General features: G+C 40.8%; 1 protein-coding gene across 5 annotated transcripts in view; it reads right to left on the bottom strand.

Moving 5' to 3' along the window:
* MYO16 (myosin XVI) overlaps positions 1–24,103 on the bottom strand; it is a 783,767-nt gene that overhangs the window by 430,421 nt on the left and 329,243 nt on the right. For all 5 annotated transcript variants that reach the window (XR_012222718.1, XM_073556817.1, XM_073556818.1 and 2 more), the window contains exons 7-9: positions 22,578–22,703; positions 20,569–20,644; positions 15,322–15,472 (exon numbers count right to left, since the gene is read on the bottom strand). Coding sequence is in view for 4 of the 5 variants with exons in the window: in XM_073556817.1 (XP_073412918.1) it covers positions 15,322–15,472; positions 20,569–20,644; positions 22,578–22,703 (353 nt within the window). In the remaining variant the exon portion in view is untranslated. The remainder of the gene's footprint in view (positions 1–15,321; positions 15,473–20,568; positions 20,645–22,577; positions 22,704–24,103) is intronic.

The raw sequence follows: 24,103 nt of genomic DNA, 5'->3' as shown, positions 1-24,103 counted from the left end.
TAGGAAGTTATAAGGGTTAAAAGTTGACCAGCGATTTCTCATTTTTGCAACACCATTTTATTTTTACAGACCACATTACATTTGAAGTCACTTTGAGGGGTCTATATGATAGAAAATACCCAAAAGTGACACCATTCTAAAAACTGCACCCCTCAAGGTGCTCAAAACCATATTCAAGATATTTATTAACCCTTCAGGTGCTTCACAGGGATTTTTTTGAATGTTTAAAAAATGAACATTTAACTTTTTTTCACAAAAAAATTACTTCAGGTCCAATTTTTTTTATTTTACCAAGGGTAACAGGAGAAACTGGACTGCAAAAGTTATTGTGCAATTTGTCCTGAGTATGCTGATACCTGATATGTGGGGGGAACCACTGATTTGGCGAATGGCAGAGCTCAGAAGGGAAGGAGCACCGTTTGACTTTTTCAATGCAAAATTGGCTGGAATTCAGATCGGACGCCATTTCACGTTTGGCGAGCCCCTGATGTAACTAAACAGTGGAAGCCCCCCACAAGTAACCCCATTTTGGAAATTAGACCCCCCAAGGAACTTGTCTAGATATGTAGTGAGTACTTTGAACCCACAAGGGCTTCATGGAAAGTTTATAACGTACAGCCGTACAATTAAAAAAATCATATTTTTTCCACAAAAATGATCTTTTCACCCCCAATTTTTATTTTCCCAAGGGTAACAGGACCCTAAAAGTTATTGTGCAATTTGTCCTGAGTACGCTGATACCCCATATGTGGGTGTAAATGACTATTTGGGCGCATGGCAAAGCTTGGAAGGGAAGCAGCGCCATTTGACTTTTTTGGCTGGAATTGAGATCGGACACCATGTCGCGTTTGGAAAGCCCCTGAGGTGCTAAAACAGTGGAAGCCCCCCACAAATGACACTATTTTGGAAACTAGACCCCCCAATGAACTTATATAGATCTGTGGTGAGAACTTTGAACCCCCAAGGGCTTCACAGAAGTTTATAACGTAAAGCCGTACAATTAAAAAATTATATTTTTTCCACAAAAATGATCTTTTCACCCTCAATTTTTATTTTTCCAAGAGTAACAGGACCCCAAAAGTTATTGTGCAATTTGTCCTGAGTACGCTGATACCGCATATGTGGGGGTAAACCACTATTTGGGCGCATGGCAGAGCTCGGAAAGGAAGCACCGCCATTTGACTTTTTTGGCTGGAATTGGGATTGGACGCCACGCCATGTTTAGAAAGCCCCTGATGTGCCTAAACAGTGTAAACCCCCACAAGTGACCCCATTTCGGAAACTAGACCCCCTAAAGAACTTATCTAGATGTGTGGTGAGCACTTTGAACCCCCCAGTGCTTCACAGAAGTTTATAACGCCCATCGTGAAAATAAAAAAATCATATTTTTTCCACAAACATGATCTTTTAGTCCCCAATTTTTTTATTTTCCCAAGGGTAACAGGAGAAATTGGACCCCAAAAGTTGTTGTCCAATTTGTCTTGAGTACCCTGATACCCTATATGTGGGAGAAAACTACTGTATGCGGACACGTCGGGGCTCAGAAGGGAAGTAGTGACGTTTTGGAATGCAGACTTTGATGGAATGGTCTGCGGGTGTCATGTCGCATTTGGAGAGCCTCTGATGTGCCTAAACTGTTGAAACTCCCCATAAGTGACCCTATTTTGGAAACTAGACCCCCCACGGAACTTATCTAGATGTGTGGTGAGCACTTTGAACACCCAAGTGCTTCACAGAAGTTTATAACGCCCAGGCGTGAAGATAAAAAAATCATATTTTTTTCCACAAAAATGATATTTTTGCCCCCAATTTTTTATTTTCCTAAGGGTAACAGGAGAAATTGGATCCCAAAAGTTGTTTTGCAATTTGTCCTGAGTAGGCTGATACCCCATATCTGGGGGTAAAACACTGTTTGGGCACATGACAGAGCTTGGAAGGGAATGAGCATCATTTGACTTTTTCAACGCAGAATTGGCTGGAATTGAGATCAGATGCCATGTTGTGTTTGGAGAGCACCTGATGTGCCCAAACAGTGGAAATCCCACAATTCTAGCTCCAACCCTAACCCCAACACACCCCTAACCCTAACCCTAGCCCTAACCCTAACCGTAGCCCTAACCCTAATGGGAAAATGGAAATAAATACTTTTTTTAATTTTATTATTTTTCCCTAACTAAGGGGGTGATAAAGGGGGGCTTGATTTACTATTTATAGCAGGATTTTATTTTTGGCAGCTGTCACACGCTAAAAGACGCTTTTTATTGTAAAAATAGTTTTTGCATCACCACATTTTGAGAGCTATAATTTTACCGTATTTTGACCCACCGAGTCATATGAGGTCTTATTTTTTTCCGGACGAGTTGATGTTTTTGTTAGTACCATTTTCGGGCAAGTGACTTTTTTGATCACTTTCTATTCCGATTTTTGGGATGCAGAATGAACAAAAACCAGCATTTCAAGAATTTCTTTTGGGGGTGCGTTTACACCGTTCCGCGTGTGGTAAAATTGATAAGGCGGTTTTATTTTTCGGGTCAGTACGATTACAGCGATACCTCATTTATGTCTTTTTTTATGTTTTGGCACTTTCATGCAATTAAAACAATTTTATATAAAAAATAATTTTTTATTTTTGGCTGATTATGCTGTATGGCGGCTCGTATTTTGCAGGACAAGATGACGTTTTCAGCGGTACCATGGTTATTTATATCTGTCTTTTTGATTGCGCGTTATTGCACTTTTTGTTCGGTGGTATGATAATAAAGCATTATTTTTTGGTTTGTTTTTTATTTTTATTTTTTAAGGGATTCTCTAAGGGGGTTAACTAATGGGACAGTTTTATAGGGTGGGTCGTTACGGACACGGCGATACCAAATATGTGTACTTTTATTGTTTTTTTCTTTGTATTTCCAAAAAATGAATTTATTGGGGAAATTTTTTTTTTATATTTATTTAGCGATTTTTTATAAATTATTTTTACACTTTTTTTTTTTTTTACTTTATTATATTGTCCCAGGGGGGACATCACTGTCATGTGACAGATCGCTGATCTGTCACATCACAGATCGTTGTGACAGATGAGCGATCTGTCTCAGGCAGTGCAGAAGGCTTCCTCGTGCCTGCGCTTTGCAGGCATGAGGAAGCCGGCTCCCTGCAGGCCCCCGAAGGTCCCTGCCGCCATTTTTGATCCAGAGACATGCAGGCCCCCGCAGCAGCGCTGCACATCGCGCTGCTGCGAGATCTCAAGGAAGCATGGAAGGAGTCCCCTTCCTGCCGATGCTTCCCTAAACCACCGGTACACTGCGATCGTGTTTGATCGCAGTGTGCCAGGGGTTAACGTGTCGGGGGCGGTCCGTGACCGCCCCTGACACATAGTTCCGGGTGTCAGCTGTGATAATCAGCTGACACCTGGGCCGCGATCAGCGGAGCTCACCACGTGAGCACCGCTGATCGCTATGACGTACTATCCCGTCCATGGGAATTAAGTCCCAGGGCACATGGATGGGATAGTACGACATATGGCAGAAAGGGGTTAAGGTCACACAACAGTATCAAATCCGATTTTTATCCAGAAAAGTGGTACGATGTTTTTATCGCTTGTCATCCATTTACTGTCCATGTGTAATCTGTATTTTTTACTCAGCAGCTATTAATCATTTACAGGACCATTTACAGTTTCCTATGCTATAGGATTGTAATGTATCCATAAATATCTGACGCTACACTGCAGCTCCGTATGGCATCCAATTTTCTTTCTCCCACCCATCCGATTTTGGATTGGAATCGCTACATGCTGCGATTCTTTTTGCAGACAGATTCTGTGGCACTAGCTATGAATAACATTGGTCTGAGCGCTATCCGATAAAAAATTAGATGGCATTCATCCGATTAATACGGCGGTGTAATAAGGTTATTATGCTTGCACAGAAATGCACCCACCACGTATTGCAGATTAATACTATAGACTGCAGGTGACAATTGCAGCTTTCGTACAGCTCACAATCTGCTCAAATACAACATATAAATTAGAGATCTCTAATGTTAAAGGAAAATGAGTTGTTTGCCTTTGATAAGCGTCATCCTCATTTGTCAGTGTCAGACACTATTTGAACAATCCTCACACATGTACGCTGTCATGAATGTAGCACATAGATGTTCTCAAATAAACCTAAATCTAGAAGCGAAATCTAACACAGGGCTCTGCCACACAGGCATTAGCGTGCCCAGCTTCTGTAGTCAATGAGGTGTGATATTCAGCAGCATCTCGGCTCCTGCAGTGTCTCAAGCTTAGGCTTGTTGAAGAATTTTGCATTTTCCATTTAACTATTTAATGCAATGTGCCAGAAATCAAGATTCTGGATATTGTTCAACATTGGCTATCAAAGTCTAGACCCAACGCATGTAAATGACATGGCCTTTGCTAAGGACGGCAGCTGGGATACTAGTCATCTTTAGAAAAGAGGCCACTCTTGTCATATAAGGGCACATCAGAGTTTGGACAAGTTAGTCATTATTATGACACAAGAAAATTGCACTTTCCTCTTAATGTTAAGTGTCAGAACAGGAGGTCCTCACAGTTTTATGGCATTGCTTTGCTTTTATATAGAGGCAAAAATACAATAATTACAGTAAAGTTATACTGTCCTCATACACGTTAGCAGGGTCTGCAATGAGACATGTAGCTAAACCCCCTGTCTTCTTGAAGAAAAAGAGGCTGTAAAATTGTAACCTTCTTTTATTGATTGCAGATGTGACAGGAAAGGGTGAAACTATAGGATGCAATAACAGGAGCATTTCAGAATATATAACTGCACAGAGCATAAAATACAGATAGTCTGCAATACACAGTAACATGAGGTAATACACAGGTACCATGAGGTAATACATAGGTTCCATGAGGCAATACATAGGTACAATGAGGTAATACATAGGTACAATGAGGTAATACATGGGTTCCATGAGGTAATACATAGGTACCATGAGGTAATACACAGCTGATGATTACCTATTTAGTACAACAAACGTTATAAACACAGAATTATACCTAGATAGTGCTTACCAACTATGCTTAGAACAGGCTGTTTAAGAAGCATGAAAAACATGAATGGTGTAGTTTCTCCTAAGACACATGGAAGAATAATGGCTGCTGTTCCCCTCACAGTGTCATAAACAAGACTATGATGTAACAGGAACAATCCCACAATACATTGCAAATTAAACTAGAATCTATGTATTGAACGGCCAGCAGGTGGTGCTATTACCTTACAGTATGAAATATATGAAGGATTAATACACACAAAAATACAATGTCTGTAATAATCGAAGACATAAAAAATGACTAGACCTTCTAGACAGCAATTATATGGCTGGACAGAACAAAAGTCTTTTCCAGAATTGACATCCATTAGCATCTTTAAAAGGGTTTTTATATGCCATTCTTGTATTACTTTGCCTGCTTTAATGTCCCCTGTCACAACTATAATAATGGAAAAATGCAACTACATTTTGCTGTATAGACACTATTTATATTTACAAAACATACTGTGCAAAAGTTTTAGGCAGATGTGGAAAAAATGCAACAAAGCAAGAATGCTTTAAAAAATAGAATCATAGAATCATAGAATCGTAGAGTTGGAAGGGACCTCCTGGGCCATCTGGTCCAACCCCCTGCTCAAAGCAGGATTCGCTAAATCATCCCAGTCAGATGTCTGTCCAGCCTCTGTTTGAAGACTTCCATTGAAGGAGAACTCACCACTTCTCGTGGCAGCCTGTTCCACTCATTGATCACTCTAACTGTCAAAAAGTTTTTTCTAATATCTAATCTGTGTCTCCTCCCATTCAGTTTCATCCCATTGCTTCTAGTCTTTCCTTGTGCAAATGAGAATAAAGTTGATCCTTCTACAATGTGACAGCCCTTTAGATATTTGTAGACAGCAATTAAGTCTCCTCTCAGTCTTCTCTTTTGCAAACTAAACATTCCCAAATCCTGCAACCTTTCCTCATAAGACAGGGTTTGCAGACCGGTCACCATTCTGGTCGCTCTTTTCTGAACTTGCTCCAGTTTGTTGATGTCTTTTTTAAAATGTGGTGCCCAAAACTGGACACAATATTCCAGATGAGGTCTGACCAAAGAGGAGTAGAGGGAAATAATGACTTCACGTGATCTAGACTGTATGCTTCTGTTAATACATCCTAGAACTGCATTTGCCTTTTTTGCTGCTGCATCACACTGTTGACTCATATTCAGTCTGTGATCTATTAGTATACCCAAGTCTTTTTCACATGTGCTGTCACTTAGCCCTATTCCTCCCATTCTATATATGCTTTTTTCATTTTTATTGCCCAGATGTAGTACTTTGCATTTCTCCCTGTTAAAAACCATTCTGTTAGTTACTGCCCACTTCTCCAGTTTATTTAAATCTTTTTGAATCCTCTCTCTCTCTTCTCTAGTATTAGCTATCCCTCCTAGCTTTGTGTCATCAGCAAATTTAATCAGTTTACCCTCAATTCCTTCATCTAAATCGTTGATAAAGATGTTGAACAATACAGGGCCCAGGACAGAGCCCTGTGGTACCCCACTTGAGACATTCTTCCAACTGGATGTGCAGCCATTTACGACCACTCTTTGGGTCCGATCACTAAGCCAGCTATGAATCCACCTAACAGTTGCCTTGTCCATTCCATACTTAGTCATTTTTTCAATAAGGATTGTATGAGAGACTTTGTCAAATGCTTTGCTGAAGTCAAGATATACTATATCTACAGCATTTCCTTGATCCACCCAATCAGTTATACCGTCATAGAAGGAAATTAAGTTAGTCTGACATGACTTATTAGTTACAAACCCATGCTGACTCTGTTTGATCACTTCATTCTTATCCAGGTATTGACTTACATGTTGTTTAATAATTTGTTCAAAGATCTTTCCTGGTATAGAAGTCAGACTCACCGGCCTATAGTTGCCTGGGTCCACCTTCTTCCCCTTTTTGAAGATAGGAACAACATTTGCTCTTCTCCAGTCTTCTGGCACTTCTCCTGTTCTCCAAGAATTTTCAAAGATTATGGAGAGTGGTTCAGAAATTTCTTCTGCTATCTCCTTCAGTACTCTGGGGTGTAATTCATCTGGACCTGGAGACTTGAATTCATTTAGGTTAGCTAAGTGTTTCCTCACTATCTTTCTGTTTATAGATATCCTGGATTCTTCTATTCCCTTAATAGGACAGTGAAGAACAGTTGATGTTACATTTCCTTTCTGAGAGAAAACAGATGCAAAATAGGAATTTAAAAGTTCAGCCTTCTCAACATCCTGTCTTACCATTTCATCATTTTCATCCTGTAAAAATCCTATAGCATCTTTGACTTTTCTTTTACTTTTGACATATCCCCAAAATCCTTTATTATTGCTTTTGACATCTCTTGCAAGCCTCAATTCATTTTCAGCTTTAGCTAATCTGATTTGTGCCCTGCAGATTCTGCAGACAGCATTATATTCTTCTTTAGATATGCCTCCCTCTTTCCATTTTATAAACATTTTTTTCTTCCTTTTTAGCATGTGCTTAAGTTCTGTGTTCACCCATCCTGGTTTCCTTAAATGCTTCCTATTCTTCCCTCTTTTCGGAATTGTTAACAACTGTGCTTTGAGAATTTCATTTTTCAAGATTTCCCATCCTTCCTGGACATTTTTGTCTTTAAGGATATCCAGCCATTGGATCCCTCCAATTATCTTTCTGAATCCCTTAAAATCTGCCTTTCTGAAATCTAACCTTGACGTCTGAGTCTTCACAGGTCTTCCGCCTCTAGTTATCCAAAATTCTAAAATAGCATGGTCACTACCTCCTAGGGTTCCAGCCACTTTTACCTCCTCAACCATTTCCTCCCTTTTTATAAGGATTAGATCCAAGGTAGCAGTTCCCCTTGTTTTCTCCCCTACCTTTTGGAAGATAAAGTTGTCAGCAAGAGAGGATAAGAATTTCCTTGACCTGTTAGTTTTGCCTGAGAGAGATTCCCAACAAATGTCTGGATAGTTGAAATCTCCCATGACAACTATGTCATATTTTTTGGAGAACTTGGCCATTTGATGCATAAAGAGTTCATCCATATCTTCAGCTTGCACAGGTGGCCTGTAGTAAATGCCTACAATGGTGTCCTTTCCATTGTTCTGTCCTTGTATTCTTACCCAAACAGTTTCCACAGAACTCCCAGTCTCTGAAGCTTCAATCTCTGTGCAGATATACGCGTTTCTAACATACAATGCAACACCTCCTCCTCGTTTATCAAGTCTGTTTCTTGCAAATAAGTTGTATCCTTCTAGTCTTGTATTCCAATCATGTGTATCGTCCCACCAAGTTTCAGTGATTCCAATGACATCATATTTCTTTTCCTGTGTTAGTAGTTCCAATTCTCCTTGTTTGTTGCCCATGCTTTGTGCATTAGTATAGAAACATTTTAGTTTGTGATTGGTTTCTCTTTCTCCAATATTTTTATTAATTAGATTCTTTCGTCTTTGTTCTTCCTTTCCACTTCTATTAGCAGAGTTCTCAATAGCATTTGTCAGGTGTATGGCTTTTTCTGGTCTTTTGCTTCCCTTCCCATGTTGTTCTAGTTTAAAGCTCTCCTTACAAGTGTAGCAAGGCGACTTCCAAATACATGCTTTCCAGTCTTCGTAAGGTGCACCCCATCTCTAGCAAGTAGTCCATCGTATAAGTAGTTCACTCCGTGATCCAGAAATCCAAATCGTTGCTGACGGCACCATCGACGTAGCCAGTTGTTCACCTGCAGAATCTTATTCCACCTCCTTGTTCCATGGCCATCCACTGGGAGGATGGAAGAGAAGACCACCTGCGCTCCCAGTTCTTTCACTTTCTTGCCTAAGTCTTCAAAGTCTCTGCAGATGGTTTCCAGGTCGTTTCTTGCGGTGTCATTTGTCCCCACATGTAGTAGCAGGAATGGGTAGTCATCTGTAGGTCTGAAGAGTCCTGATATCCTGTCAGACACATCTTTAATTTTTGCACCTGGAAGACAGCACATTTCTCTTGAAGTTATATCCGGTCTGCAGATAGCGGCCTCTGTTCCTCTCAACAGGGAATCCCCCATGACCACCACTCTCCGTTTCTTCTTCACAACATTTTTCTTTCTCCATCCAGGAGGACTCTGAAGGCGTACAAGGTTGCTGTTTGTTGGCAAAGTCTTATCCTGATGTATTTCTTCATCATTTTCCTGCGTGAGAGCCTGGTACTGGTTTCTGAGCAGTATGGGTGCTGACTGCCTCCTGATCCTCCTGCTTCTCTGGGTCACATGTCTTCATTCCTCTGTTTCTTCAGGTGCACTTCGAATTTCTTCTCTTTCTGTAACATGAAGAGATAATTCTGCTCTGTCCAAGAACTCTTCACCTTCCTTAATGATCTTCAACGTAGCCAACCTCTCTTCGAGATTTTGCAACTTTTCCTCCAACAGGGACACAAGCTTGCATTTGTGGCATGTGAAATTTGGCTTTTCCACTGGTAAGTCTGTGAACATGTAGCAAGAAATGCAGCTCACCAAATGGCTCCTGGCCTCTTCCATCTTGAGATTTCTTAAAAACGATGAAAGATGAGCCAAAATTTGCGCGCCTATCGGCGCGTGGTTTTTCCGATTTCCTCTTTTCAGCTGCAACGGCCAAAACCCAGTGATCGTAGAAGTGTTAAGAGTTTTTTTTATCAGCTAATGCAAAATGAATAAAAAAAAATCTAAATTAAATCAATATTTGGTGTGATAATAATAATAATCTTTATATAGCGCCAACATATTCCGCAGCGCTTTACAGTTTAACAGTTTCAAAACACAAGTCATAAGCAACAACGTTAACAATACAATAATTAAAGCAAAATAAGATGACCCTGCTCGTGAGAGCTTACAATCTACAATGAGGTGGGGGAGATACAAAGTACAGGTGTGTATTTAGAATGATGGTCCAGCCATCTTGAGGGCGTGAGGGATGGATGGAGATAGTGAATGGGCTACTCATGCACTCTTACACATATAATGATTTTGATTAGTGAACGTGACAGGCCGCTCTGAACAAATGTGTTTTGAGGGAGCGCCTAAAACTATGCAAATTGTGGATAGTCCTAATTTCTTGGGGTAGAGCATTCCAGAGGATTGGCGCAGCGCAGGTAAAGTCTTTGTCAGTATTCCGGGTTTTCTAAATCACCTTGTGAATGAATTTGCCCTTTGTCAAGATGGAGGTTGCTGTTCTTGTGTGCCCTACTTCCTGTTCATGTGTATAAAACCCGGCTCAGGTGCTGCTTTCCTTGCTGGAGTATTCTGCTTCCTTCAGCTGTGCTGTTTGCTTCTTAGTGTGCTTCTGCGGTGGCTCTGGACATTCCCTGTTCTCTGTAGGGAAAGCTGCACTCATCTTTGGAACTTAAAGTGAACCAAGGGTTATCTGGTAAGAACTGTGTTCCTGAACTATGTGTTATTCTTAACCCTTCACTCTCCCCAGTGAGAGCAGTCGGAACTGTCACCAACCGTATGCTTTAATGTGAACCTGTTCCTGGACTCACCTGCGTTCACGCCGCTCGTGGGATCAACTTGTAAATCAGCTTTTGGACTGTCCTGTGCTTTTGCTCGTCTGGGACTTACCTATAGACTTGTTCTGGACTTCCCTGTGCTTGCTACATACCTGGATTGGACTCTCTCTGCATCACTACTGTGTGAACTGCGCCACATCACCTGAGTGTTACACTCACCTTTGGATCACATGTTTATGAGGACTGTCTTAGGAACTTTAGTGAATGGCTATATAGCTTTAGGACTTGTCTCATTTCAGGTTATCAGCATATTGTTTTTGGGTGTCACTGCTGTTATAAAAATACACAATTTACACTAAAGTAACCCGCTTCTGTCTGATCATTGCCCCACGCTATCAGAATCCTCGAGTTCCTACAATAGTATTACAGTCTTGGAGTCGGGAGTGGGAGGTACGGATTAGTGCAGAGGTTAGTTGAAAATCGTTTGCAGAGAGCAGCAGTCGGTTAGGCTGCTAGACAGAAATGAGCGAGGAGATGTAGGGGGGTGCTGCACTGTGGAGAGCTTTGTGGGTGAGAACAAGTACTTTGAATTGGATCCTATAATGAATGGGCAGCCAATGTAAGGACTGGCGAAGAGCAGATGCGTCCGAGTACCGATTAGCCAGATAGATGACCCTGGCTGCTGCATTAAGTATGGACTGGAGAGGGGATAGTCAAGTAACGGGGAGGCCAATTAATAGAGTGTTGCAGTAATCCAGGCAGGAGTGGATCAATGCTACAGTGAGGGTTTTTGTTGTTTCCATGGTGAGAAAAACGCAGATTCTAGAGATGCTCTTTAGGTGTAAGCGGCAAGAGCGGGCAAGAGATTGTATATGGGATGTGAAGGATAGATTGGTGTCAAACATAACACCCAGACAGTGCGCCTGCTGCCGGGGTGTTATTATAGTGCCACCCATGGAGAGGGAAATGTCAGATTTAGGAAGGTTAGTAGATGGCGGGAGCAGAAGAAGCTCGGTTTTGGAGAGGTTGCGTTTCAGATAGAGAGCGGACATGATGTTGGAGACTACGGACAGACAGTCACTGGCGTTCTGTAGTACAGCGGGGGTAAGGTCGAGGAATGATGCATATAGTTGTGTGTCATCAGCATAAAGATGGTACTGAAAGCCAAATCTGCTGATAGTCTGTCAAATTGGGGCCGTGTAGAGAGAGTAGAGAAGGGGGCCAAGAACTGAGCCCTGAGGTACCCCGACAGAGAGAAGAAGAGGAGATGACGTGGAGCCAGAGAACAAAACACTGAAGGAGCGGTGGGAAAGATAGGAAGAGAACCAGGAGAGAGCAGATCAGTTATAGCCTTCAAAACATCATGAAAGCATCTCTTTTATTCTTCTAAGTAAACATGTACAAAGTCAAGAATTTTGTAAGATTATATTCAGGTGCATGAGTAGCAAATTATACCAAACACTTGATAATCATTATCGTCATCATATCATATATAGGTTAAAACTTTTGTGAAGAACTGCCAAACTTTGCTACACAGGTGACATTGTGGAAGACAATTTTATGTCAAAGGTCATACACCATAGCAAGACTGGGCACAACAACAATTCACGAGGTATGTATATTGTATCAGCAAGGTTTCTCCCAAGCAAAGATTTCAATTCTGACTGGAATTTCAAGATGCGCTGTTCAAGCTCTTTTGAAGAAGCACAAAGAAATAGTGAATATTAACTGTTGTAAACTTAGTGGTCGACCAAGGAAACTTGCTACAGCAGTTGAAAAACACATCATTCTTACTCTCCATTGGAATCATAAGGTGTCTAGTATTGCCATTTGCACAGAACTGTCAGCAACTAGTGGGACCAAACTATATGCATCTACTGAAGTCTGCCAGACATGGTCTCCATGGAAGAAATGTGGCTAAAAAGTCATACTTTGGACATGGAAACAAGGCTAAATAGCTCAACTGGGCAAGAAAACATAGGAACTGGGTTGCAGAAATATAACAACAGCTGTTATGGACTGGTGAGTCAAAATTTGAAATGTTTTCCAGTAAAAGAAAGCTGTGTATCCTTCAATGGAATGAGGAGGGGTATAATAATGAATGTCTCCAGGCAACAGTGAAGCATTATGGATGCAACTTTTAGACTGCACTTCAGTAAATGTAGTTGGAGATTTGGTCAGGCTAAATGATGTCCTCAATACTAAGAAATACAGGCACATACTTACCTATCATGCAATAGCATAATGGAAGCATCGGATTGGCTCCAAATGTATTCTGTAGTAGGACAATCACCATAAACAAACATCCAATATCATTAAAAATAATCTTCAGAGTAAAGAACAACAAAGAATTCTTTACTCTTTACACCGGTTTCCAAGGTAAACAGCGGGTATCCAGGAGCCGCAGCTCCTGGATACCCGACGTTTACATCAGAAACCAGCGTCCAACGTCGCTGGTCCTGATTGCTGGGTCTGTCTAACGATGTCCCAGCGATCCCATCCATGTCGGATCGTTGGTGGGATCACTGGGACATCGTTATGTGTGACAGGGGCTTTACATTGCAACATTTTTTCCACACCTATACAGTACTTCATACAGTCGGTTTTCTGTAGCCCCTTGATTTCTATACAGCAGTTAGTTACTCAACTCTCCCTCCCTTTCAGCTCCTGACTGAGCTGCGATCATTATTCATTCAAAATCACAAGCCACAGCGGCATTTTCCAGGGAAGTTTTTCTAATCAATGCTCATGTGAGCCCTGCACTTTTAGAATGGCAAATATAGTGTAGACTTCAGAGCAAACTAATTTATCACATTATCATAAGTTCAGCAGTCACTCAAAGAGGGGTTCCTGCTACCAGCAGCAAGGAGGCTGGAGAGCTGTGTGCTGCTCAAGACACAATTTGAGAATAACTCTATAATGCATCTTGCACAGGTAACAGCCTTGAACTTGGTATGTTCTTATAAAGGGTCATGCCTAAAATAAAACATAAAAGAATGATTTGCAAATATTTGTGAACCCTTTTCGGCAGTGTAACTTTCCCATTGTGCAATAGCACTTTCATCATGGTTCAGAAATCGTTTTGTGTTGTTTTGAATACACTGCAAGTTTTACAATAGTGTACAGATTTTCACTGATCTGTGAACAGTGAATAACATTCCAAAACATTTACGCTATTTTTCATGGCTGTTTTTCAGATATGTCTTATTCTTATTGTGATAACAAGGGAAAAGACGTGGTTAGATGGGGCAGATTCTGCCTTTAAATCTATGTAAACCAAATAAAGAATTACGCTTTTGTCAGTTGAAAAGAAGTTATATCACTTTTACATAGGATAAGTGATGACCTATTCATGGGTGAAGGTGTGACCACTGAGAATCACACCAATCAGTAAAACATATGCCACTGGCAGCGCCACAACATCACATCATAGCAGAATTACTGCATCATTAGTTGGAGCAGTATTTTTCTTTACTTTCTAAAACTTTTACAAATCATTATTGAATGTTTTACTTATTATTTACCAGTTCGATCACTGTTACTAAGGAATAGTTTTTCACAGGCTTATTTTTAACCCTATTTTCAGATACCACTAGCCATTACACATTCATGTCATAGTAGAATCACTGCATTTGGAAAAGTATTCCCATATGCAGTTAATTTGTTCAATTACACCACAAAACCTTGGCTGAAATTAAATCTGATAGCTGGTTTTGCCATGTAATCCAACATCTGAATGGGGCACAGTAACCCTGAATACAGCTATGTATCCCTTACTTTACTAGGTGCAGCAGTTATGATATTGTCACAGCTTTCTATGCTGCAGTTCTAGCAGAGCTCAGTTGTTGAGCTGTGCATAACCCCATCCACAACACAATCTTCAGTGTACATGGAATACTGACAGAGAACTGCTAATCAATGATGGGGGTGTGGTTGGACTAGGACCGCACAAGGCTAGTTGTCTTGTAGTGATAATCTCTTGATAAAACACTGTGTCATGATCCCAGTGCAGGTTTTTGAGCTGCACATCAGGGGTTAATGTCTGGAGCTCAGTGCAAGTTTTGACCTGCACACATGGGGTTAATGATGGTGGCCTCTTTCTGGTTCTGGGAGAGCTTCTTAAACCCCTGGGAAGCTCCAATCCCTGTCAGTTATACTTTTGCCTTTGGCCGAGTGTGCTGACCCCTGTGTGCCAGTGCCTGTTTGTTGTTATAGCTTGTTTCTATGGTTCTGACCCTGTTCTGTTTCCCGTTGTGAGTTTGCCTGTTGATTCTGTACTGCATTATGATCTCTGTGTATGACTCATTGCCTGTGACCTGACTACTCTCTGCTCGCCCCTTTTGTACCTTGCAGCTATCTCTGTGTATGACTCATTGGCTACGTCCTGAATATCCTCCCTGTCTATGCCCCTTGGTAACTTTGTCTCGCAGTTACCCTGCTAGGAGTTCTCTTGCTGCTCCTAGCTCCCTGGAGTTTAGGCCACGCCCCTAGCAGTCACGTGCTTCAGGTCCTGCGGCTCTGAAGTACGCATCTACTCGGCTGCTGCCCGCTCCACAGGTATCTTTGAGCAGAGTTCGCTTTACTCAGGACACGTGCACTGGCTCAGTCAGCAAGTTCAGTGCGGTGTTCCTGACACACTGATTGCATTGAAACACCAAAACACAGCCAAGCAAGTGACCCATCACTATAATCAGGGTCTCTCCTCCTATGTTATGGTGCTTTCAGATTAGGTGGCAAAAACCTTGTGACAGATTCCCTTTAAATATATCACTAGCATGCCACATTTACTATAGTCTTTGTCACTACCACAACTTACAGCTTATTGGCAGCCAGAGGAAGATCATGTAAGATCTCTTCATACTGATCATCCTGGAACACTGGGAAAAAGGAGGGATTTTTATTTCTCTCTTCTGACAGATCTTCAGCTTTAAGCAGCATGTCCTGTATGAATTCAGTTGCAGCTATGTCTGTGAAGAGATATTAAACATACATGCAGTTATAGGCACATGTGTATCATCGAAGCAAAACTGCTTGCGCTGCTTATTCTATAGAGTTATGCAGAAGCAAATAGCAGCAAAGATGCATGAAAATGTTGTTTGCTTTCACATGTAATTAATGCTTTGGCTTTTGTGCTAGGGTAGTGGTGCAACTTTCTCTTCATTACTATTACCACAAGCAAATAAATTCTTAGATAAAGGCTGCAACTAAATCTCAAGTGGCAACTTTTATATTCTCTTCTTAAGGGAAACTGTCACCTCATTTTCACGCTTTATGTAAAGTAGTTGGGTCCGGTCCGATGGGCGGTCTTTTTGCTCCTTCCCTCCACCCCTCCTTGGCCGCTGTACGTAATTGGGTAGCCCTCCCAGGGCTGTGGGGTACTCGGTACTGGGCCAGTCTCTCAGAGGGGAATGTCACAGCAGCGGTGACCCTGTCCGTAGCCCTGGGTGCCCATGTAAAAGGGGTTAAGAGTGATAGAATAAAGTTTATGAGTGAATGATTCTTGATGCCACCTATGGTGTTCGGCAATGAAGGTGTTAAGCCGACGCTGCAGACAGATCCTCTGGGACAGATGGTGTGGTGCAGCAATGATGTTGTAGCCCTCCACAGGCAGGGCTGTAGTCCCAGGGCAGAGTAGATGAAGAGGGAAGGTGTTGAGGAAGAGGGTGTAGTGTTTGGCACAGAGATGTAGCAGTGCTGGAGAGGTTGCAGGAAGAAGGCAAGGACACAATAGGGTGCAGTTTCTTTACCTTTACTTTGCTTGGCAAATGCAGTCCAGAGTCCAGATTACAGATGTCACAGGAGCTGGTTAGCCTGTAAGCAACTTAGGAATCTCTCTAGGCCGATGGGTTGTGTAGTCTCCTTCCTAGCGCTTAGTTTTAGGTACTTGCAGTACAGTGTTACACTGAAGTTCCACTTGCTTATCCTCTTTAGAACTCCCTTGTATGGCAGACAGCTGTAGCCTTTCTCTTCTGGATCACACTTCGCTGTTGTGCCTCCGAGTCTTATGTGGGAATAGAGCTTATACAGCTTCCTATTCCTCCGATTTCTGTTGCAGGAACATCAGTATCCATACAACCTTGGAGATCGGGCTCCAGATCATGCGCTATAGCTGGGAATGAGCCTGAACTCTCTGCTCTATCTCCCAGCTCTTCTCCTCACGTCCACACATGTTGCCCTCCTCAAACGAACTCCTAATTTCCCCTTCCTGGCCCCCAGAGAGTAGCTCTTCCCCCCGTTTTGGTTCAGAGCTCCCTCTGCTGACCTGGATTGGAACTGTGTTGCGTGCTATGGTTAACTGCCAGAGAGACCCTTTATTGCTTCCAAGCATGACATCACACTCCCTAGAAGGAAGGTAATGTCACTGTGGCGACCATACTCCTGGGGGCGCCACACAATATTTCAGGTAATTTCCACAGTTCTCGTCCATATTTCGCAAATGCGCAGAAAAGTAGTTCGCGTGCGCCGTAAGTACTATGTCCCAGAAGTATTTTGCTGCCATTTCTGTGTTCCGGGACATAGTTCACCGGTGCATGCGCATTAATGCTTTTCGGCTTTCCCTGCAGTTGGGCAAAGCATACTGCGCACGCACGAGTGGAGATTACAACACACATGTGCGAAATATGGATAAGAACTACAGAAATTACCTGAAATATTGTGTACAGTGGCCAAGGAGGGGTGGAGGGAAGGAGCAAAAAGACCGCCCATCGGCCTGGACCCAACTAATTTACATACAGCGCGAAAATGAGGTGACAGATTCCCTTTAAGAAGGTGTTCTCACGTTTTGAAATCCTTCCCTAGCAACAAGGGGTGGTTATAAATGGAGTGGTGGTCGATTATGCATATTGCTGCTCCATTCATTCTTAATGGGACTGATAGTCGAGCTCACTAGTCGGGTCTTCAGCATGCCCATAAAAGCTAATGGAAAAACAGGGCCATTATCAACCACTGCTCCATTCATATAGGGCACTCTAGAGGTGTTTGGGATTGATGACATTCCCAGAGGTCATACCCACTGCAATTGGGAAGTTATCCCTTATTCCATGGATAGGGAAGAACTTACAAACTTGAGAATACACCGCCACTAATCCTGAGTACAAATCATAAAATATAATGAGACATAGCAGTAACATATTTTCTTTAGTAAAAGTGAAAAGTTCTCTTATCAAACCAATCACAGAGCTGGGAACGACTCTTGTCCAAAGAGTAATAATAACTGCGATAACAAATTTTTGTCATGTACTCAAATAAGTGCGCAAGTGCCCCACATGTAGCCCCGAGAAGAAAAACCACCCCAGTGTTTATCCAATGCTGATTACTGACTGCTCAGCTCTGAAATATCCTATGCTAAAGCAATCAATCAAGAATAAACGGGGAGACATAGGGCTGAGTTAGGTGACGCAAGCCAGAATATGGACCTCACTTTGGACCAACCATGAGGCACTTGTGGTCTCATTTACATATGCAATCTATGTTTGTTTATACACAATTATCATTTTGACAGCAGTTTCTCAGGTACGTTGCAGCATGTGTTTAAGTCCACTCCCTAACACTGTGATTGTTTTAATAGGTTTAAAGCAAATGTAACAAAGCCTTTATCTACCTCTGAATTGTCCATATACAATAAATATCTAGGTGGTCCACTTTGTACTCTGCAGTGACCTTCTAAAACGTCAAAGTATAGTAGTGCAGCTGCACAACATCCTGCAGCTGCCATGGGGTGCCAATTGTCAGACACAGCCGAACTCCTCATAGAGAAGGCAGGAATGTATTATTACCAACCTCTCAAGCTCTGTTTGTAGACGAAAAAGGAAGCCCTAATAGCACTTCCTCCTCCAGACTCAGCGGTAAAGTGACCACTGGATCTAGGGATGGAGCAGGAGCTGCTGGTTCCTAGGAGACCCAATCAGCTTTGCTATATAGCCATGAAGCTACAATTCTCCTGTAACTGGGGTTAATATACCAGCCCCACTTCCAGGGGAAATCAAGTTAAAGAAAAAGTATTCAAAAGTTCAAACGCTCCTGAAAGAACTATTATGACCTTATAGGGGCACAGATTGTGAAATAAATGAAATATGAACAAATAGAAAGCTGGAAAAGTATAAATAAAAAGCTACTGTCAATCCAAATACCTATTATTAGCCCTTCCCATATGGAAAAAAAATATGTCCACCATATAAAAATAATTGTTACAAAAAGGGAGAACACGTTTAAAAATGTATTTCAGCATTCCTTTACAAAACAACGAAACAAACTGACATAATGTCCAATAATTAGAAATTTTATTTAGGTGAGTATAAAAAGGGGCAGGAAACCAATGCCATGAAAAGGGCACAACCAGGGGACAAAAATATAATTAAAATAAATATTAGTCCAAATGTCAGAAGAGATACAATTGAGTACAGCACATGAGGTGCACATAAAGTGCCAGTGCATAAAAAAATATATATACATAAAAATATGCAAAATTATGCTCAACAAATAATAAATAGATCAAAGAGTAGTAAAGTACCAATGCACTTTACTACTGACGAAGGCAACGCCGAAACGTGCGTCGGGGAGGGCGCATCCCGGGGTACTCCGTTGATACAAGAGGTATAGCACTAAGCCTTTCACTTTAGCCCAATCATTTGCATCTATGATATATATTCCTAGCTCACATTACCGCAATTGATCCATTGTGATCCTGTTTATATATTACAATCTCTATTGAGGCTCTGTTATTATTTGGTATGCATTTTGCATATTTGCTAACACTATTGCACCTTGTGATTCTGCTCATATATTGCAATCTCCATTGATGCACCGATATTATATCATATGCATTGGCACTTTACTACTAATGTACTGTACTCACTTGTATCTATTCTGACATATGGCCTAATATTTATTTTAATTATGTTTTTTGTCCCCTGGTTGTGCCCTTTTCATGGCATTGGTTTCCTGCCCTTTTTATACTCAACCAAAAAACAATTTCTAACTATTGGACATTATTTCGGCTTGTTTCTTTGTTTCGTATTCTAATCTTCCGATTTGTCCTTCATTGTTTTCAATGAGTGCATTGATATGTGACATTATATGTGGATAAATATCTTAGGTGGTGCACCTTTCCTTGAGTTTGTCTAAAGCCCCCCTTACACATAGCGATATCGCTAGCAATATTGCTGTAACGTCACTGGTTTTTGTGACGTTATAGCGATATTGCTAGCGATATCGCTATGTCTGATACTTACCTCCGACTGCTCCCCCGCTGGTTATCGCTGATCACGCGAGAAGGTCCTGGACCATTTCTCGTCTGGCGCTTCCTGCTGGACTTCCTGTGGCACCGACGAGCGACGCGTGGACGCGGGCGGGAGGACGTCAGGATCGCCGCGTCTGAAAGATAAGTAACGACCCCCAACCCCTGCTATGTCGCTGGTGAGATCTGCCTGTGTGGCAGATCACTAGCGACCACTTAGCGATGCACCAGCGATCCATATAGTTGTCGGGATCGCTGGTGCATCGCTAAGTGTAACGGTACCCTTATTCAGTGTTCCTTTGTGGATATTGAAGAGGTGGGTCACTTTCTATTGTCACAAACTGTTCAGCACTTCTTTCCATACAATGGCTACTTGTGGAGGAACATGTGGCCAACATCCTCTTTCAATAGAAAGGCAGAGTCTGATTGACAGGTCTGGTAACATATTCCTCCATCAACAAGCATTATATGAACAGAAATGCTGGTCAGTGTGGCCAGTCTTTTTTGAAAAATGTGAAATGCGGGCACATATTTCCTTTTTTTTCCCGCAGATATTAACAAAAAAATAAAAAAAAGAGACTATGAAAATATAAAAATTATATCCTATGTATCATAAAAAAGCAAGAATAATTTGAATATCCAAACAAGAAAAAAGATTAAAATATTTATTATATTATCCAAAAAATCAGAATAAGTAAATGAGGTGAAGATAGAAGATTCTGAATTTCTAGAAAAGTTGTAAAGAAAAAAATAATAAAAAAGCTGCATTTATTAGTAGATGTCATAATATTTAAAAAAAAAGTGGAAGTGATCTTCAATAGCACTAACCTGAAGGCTTATCTCCATTACAGTTGAGAATGTTTGGATTTGCTTGATGAACTAGCAGGATTTTCACAATATTTGTCTGAAAAAATACATAAAATGGCATAATTCAGTGTCTTTGAAAATCCAATCAAACACTTTGGACCTGATTCATTATTGTATTTGTGCCTTTTTATGTTTGAATTTTGGTGTTTTTCACTAGTTTTTCTTTTGTGCTCTATTTTTTTTTGTTTAATTTGTGCATTTTGTCAATGTGGGCTCGATTTGGGTTTTTGACTGATTCATCAATTGCGACTTTTTAGAAAGTCACAAAGTCTCAATTTTTTTGCACAAATGTACCCCTTTGCCCCACTTGAGTGGTTTTATGTACTATTAAATTTTTTACACACATGTTGCTACATTTAAGCAGAGCATATAACTTTTTTGCTGTAAAAAATGCAAAATTGGTTAAAGGGGTTGTTCACCACTAGGGCAAGCCCATTCTCGATCTAAATGCTTATACTCACCTCCCGTGCCGACACCGTTCCAGCGGTGTTGGCACTAACGTTTCTGAGGTTCATGTGCAGTTATGAGAGGTGAGCCCTGCACTCGATCATCACTGGCGTCACTGTCTCTCCCTTCGGACGTATACGTAATCAAGAGAAAGTGAGAGGTGTGTCTGGCAGCTCACTTCCTCTTGATTAATAATATGTCCGAAGGCAGAGACAGTGACGCCAGTGCTGATTGGATTCAGGGCTGCCTTATCATAACAACCACACGTGAGCCGAGTGCCAGTGTCTCTGGAACAGAGCGAGCATGGGACGTGAGCATAAGTGTTTTTAAACATTGAGATTGAGGCTGTGTTCACATGTTGCGGTTTTTTCGCGTATTTTTCACATTTTTACCAAATAAAATGCTTAAAACACTTAAAAGAAGCTTCCCATTCATTTTAATGAATTCTGCACTTTCTGTGCATATTGATGCCTTTTTTTTCTGCAAAAAAAAACGCATCGCGGAAAAAAACGCAGCATGCTTATTAATTTCGCTGAAAATTCTGCATTTCTTGCTATTTTCTATGTGTCTGGGGACGCGTGGAAAAAAAACGCATAAAAAACGCACATTTTTTGCGCAAAAACCACACAGAAAACGCATGGGAAAAAACGTGCGTCTAAGGAGTCCTCTTTTCATGCAGAAATTTTCTGCATACGTGTGCACATAGCCTGAGAATGGGTTCTTTTAAGAAAAAATGAGAGCATTTTTCATTTTGTGCAAAATATATGAAACATGCATAGTTTTGAAGAACTTGACAAAAATATGTCAATAAACTCTATAAGACAAAAAAAGTGACTGCAAAAAATGCAAATGATGAGCCGGACCCTTAAACTTTAACACTTTTTTTTCTAAGCAATATAACAAATGAAGGAATGTATTTTCTACAGAACAAAAAACTAACTTTATGTTATGCTCACACCATTAACTATTATCTATTCTCCATTTTTTATTTTATTGGGCAATTTAATTACATTTAAATGCCCAGACACAGCAAAACAAATACAAGGGTGGTTACTAATATGTAGGGCATACATGATGGGTATGTATTTTTGGGTTATAGGCCTTATGTCGGTCATTCTTCTGTCTCCGAATTATGACATCTATGACATAGGGATGGTTGCTAGAAATCACCAAATGAGAGGTATGTTCAAAATGTTATACTCTTTTTCATAAAGTGACAATATACTGTGGACTGCTTTGTGTTATGAGAGGAGAGAGACTGTTTATTACATGAATGTACTTGGTGGAAATATATAAAACAATGGAGACAATAATATACTGTCTGGATACTACTACATGGACTTAAATATGTGGTTTTCAAGAGAGAAGGTATTTAAACTGTTACTACAGGGCCTTTGGATTGATATAGTTTTCAACTTTGTTTTCCCTGTTTACGGCAACAAATAGGATAAAAAACACAACATTTTAGAATTCGTCATATAAATGTATGGTAAAATTCCAGTTAGGATTCTTTTTCATATTACCTGTCCATATTTTGCAGCTAAATGAAGTGGAGTCCAGTACAGGTTATCTATCACATCTGGGTCTGCATTGTGCTCTAGTAACTGACTAGTCACTTCCTTAAAGCCGCAGGCTGAGGAGATGTGAAGCTGTGGATAAAATATGTTGCAAAAATTATAAACTCATCATGAAAAAAGCAAATAATGCACTGCCTATGGAATTGCTATACTAGTGGCAATCTCATCTCTAAAAGATATAGTTCTAACTTAATTGGACATTCCATGTATAACACTACCAATAGAGTCATAGCCATTAGAGATGGACCATTTGAAATTTGTATTCGACGACTGACAAATTTTACCCCAAAATTTGAGTTGCGGCTATTAATTTGCATGAATTCCAATACTGGAAAGTTTGTAATTGCTCATAAAATACACATGGGGAGAGGGCATTGAGCGAGACAGAGTCAGAAAGCGAGAGAGAGACTCCCGCTGACCAAAAGGGCTTACACTTTACAGGTGAGAGAGAGGATCACACTGACCATAAGAGCTTACACTCTAAAGAAGCGAGAGGACCCCGCTGACCATAAGAGCTTACACTCTACAGAAGAGAGAGGACCCCGCTGCCCATAAGAGCTTACACTCCACAGAAGAAAAAGACTTACCCAGTAACTCTGAAGATGAAAATGACTACTGTACAAACTGTACACTACTAGGAATATTTATGTGCGATGGTCCAGGTACTGACCCACTGTGTACAAGGTATGATAAAGCACTAGACGTCATGGTTGCAGGACATTATGGAAAAGCCTGTGCAGTAATGTATAATGATTATATACATTATACAGCACTCTGATGTTTCAGCAGTGTGGGAAATGATGCTGGGCAAGTTTTTTTTGCGAACCAAGAGTCAAAATTCAAAATGTTCCAATTTGTGTGAAACCGCAAATTTCTTAAATGCAACTCGAACTTGATACTTCGCAAATTGATCTGGTCATCTCTAATAGCCATAATCTTTTTCCCTTTGGGCAAAGTTTCATTTTACTGACTTATCCTTTTATTTAAGTACCCAGGTCAAGTATAAATATTAAACCTATCTGTTCCATAGAAGTGAATACTGAACAGGTGAGGGGCGTGGCATAAGGCTCCACACATGTAAGCTCTTTGATTGTATTTATTATCATGGTTACTTGCTCCTAGCTTTTGGTGATGAGATTTCCTTGGCTCCTATTTTTCTTGCCTATTTATTGAGCTATGGCATTAGTCGGGCTTAGTGCAATTTGATGGAGGTGGATGAATAATTAACCCTTACCAACAAGCATTTAAAGGGCCAGTACTTATTGTTTTTTGAATTGTTACATTGATGTGTTCAAAGTAGCCTTTAGCTTTTGTAGTCCCACCACGGAGGTTATCTTAGCTTGTCAACTTTTTTCTTTTTGTCATGTATTAAAATCTTTCTATGTTGAGTAATAAAATTATTTTTAGAATTAATTACATATTGTGCTTTTTTCTGTTCAATATTCACTTCTATGGAACAGATGGGTTTAATA

This window comes from Dendrobates tinctorius, unplaced genomic scaffold (assembly GCF_039654945.1).
Source record: "Dendrobates tinctorius isolate UK_male_01 unplaced genomic scaffold, ASM3965494v1 ptg000240l, whole genome shotgun sequence".
In the NCBI taxonomy this organism is placed as follows: Eukaryota; Metazoa; Chordata; class Amphibia; order Anura; family Dendrobatidae; genus Dendrobates; species Dendrobates tinctorius.
The sequence above is the reverse complement of the archived record's forward strand: the minus strand, read 5'-3'. Positions and strand labels throughout refer to the sequence as shown.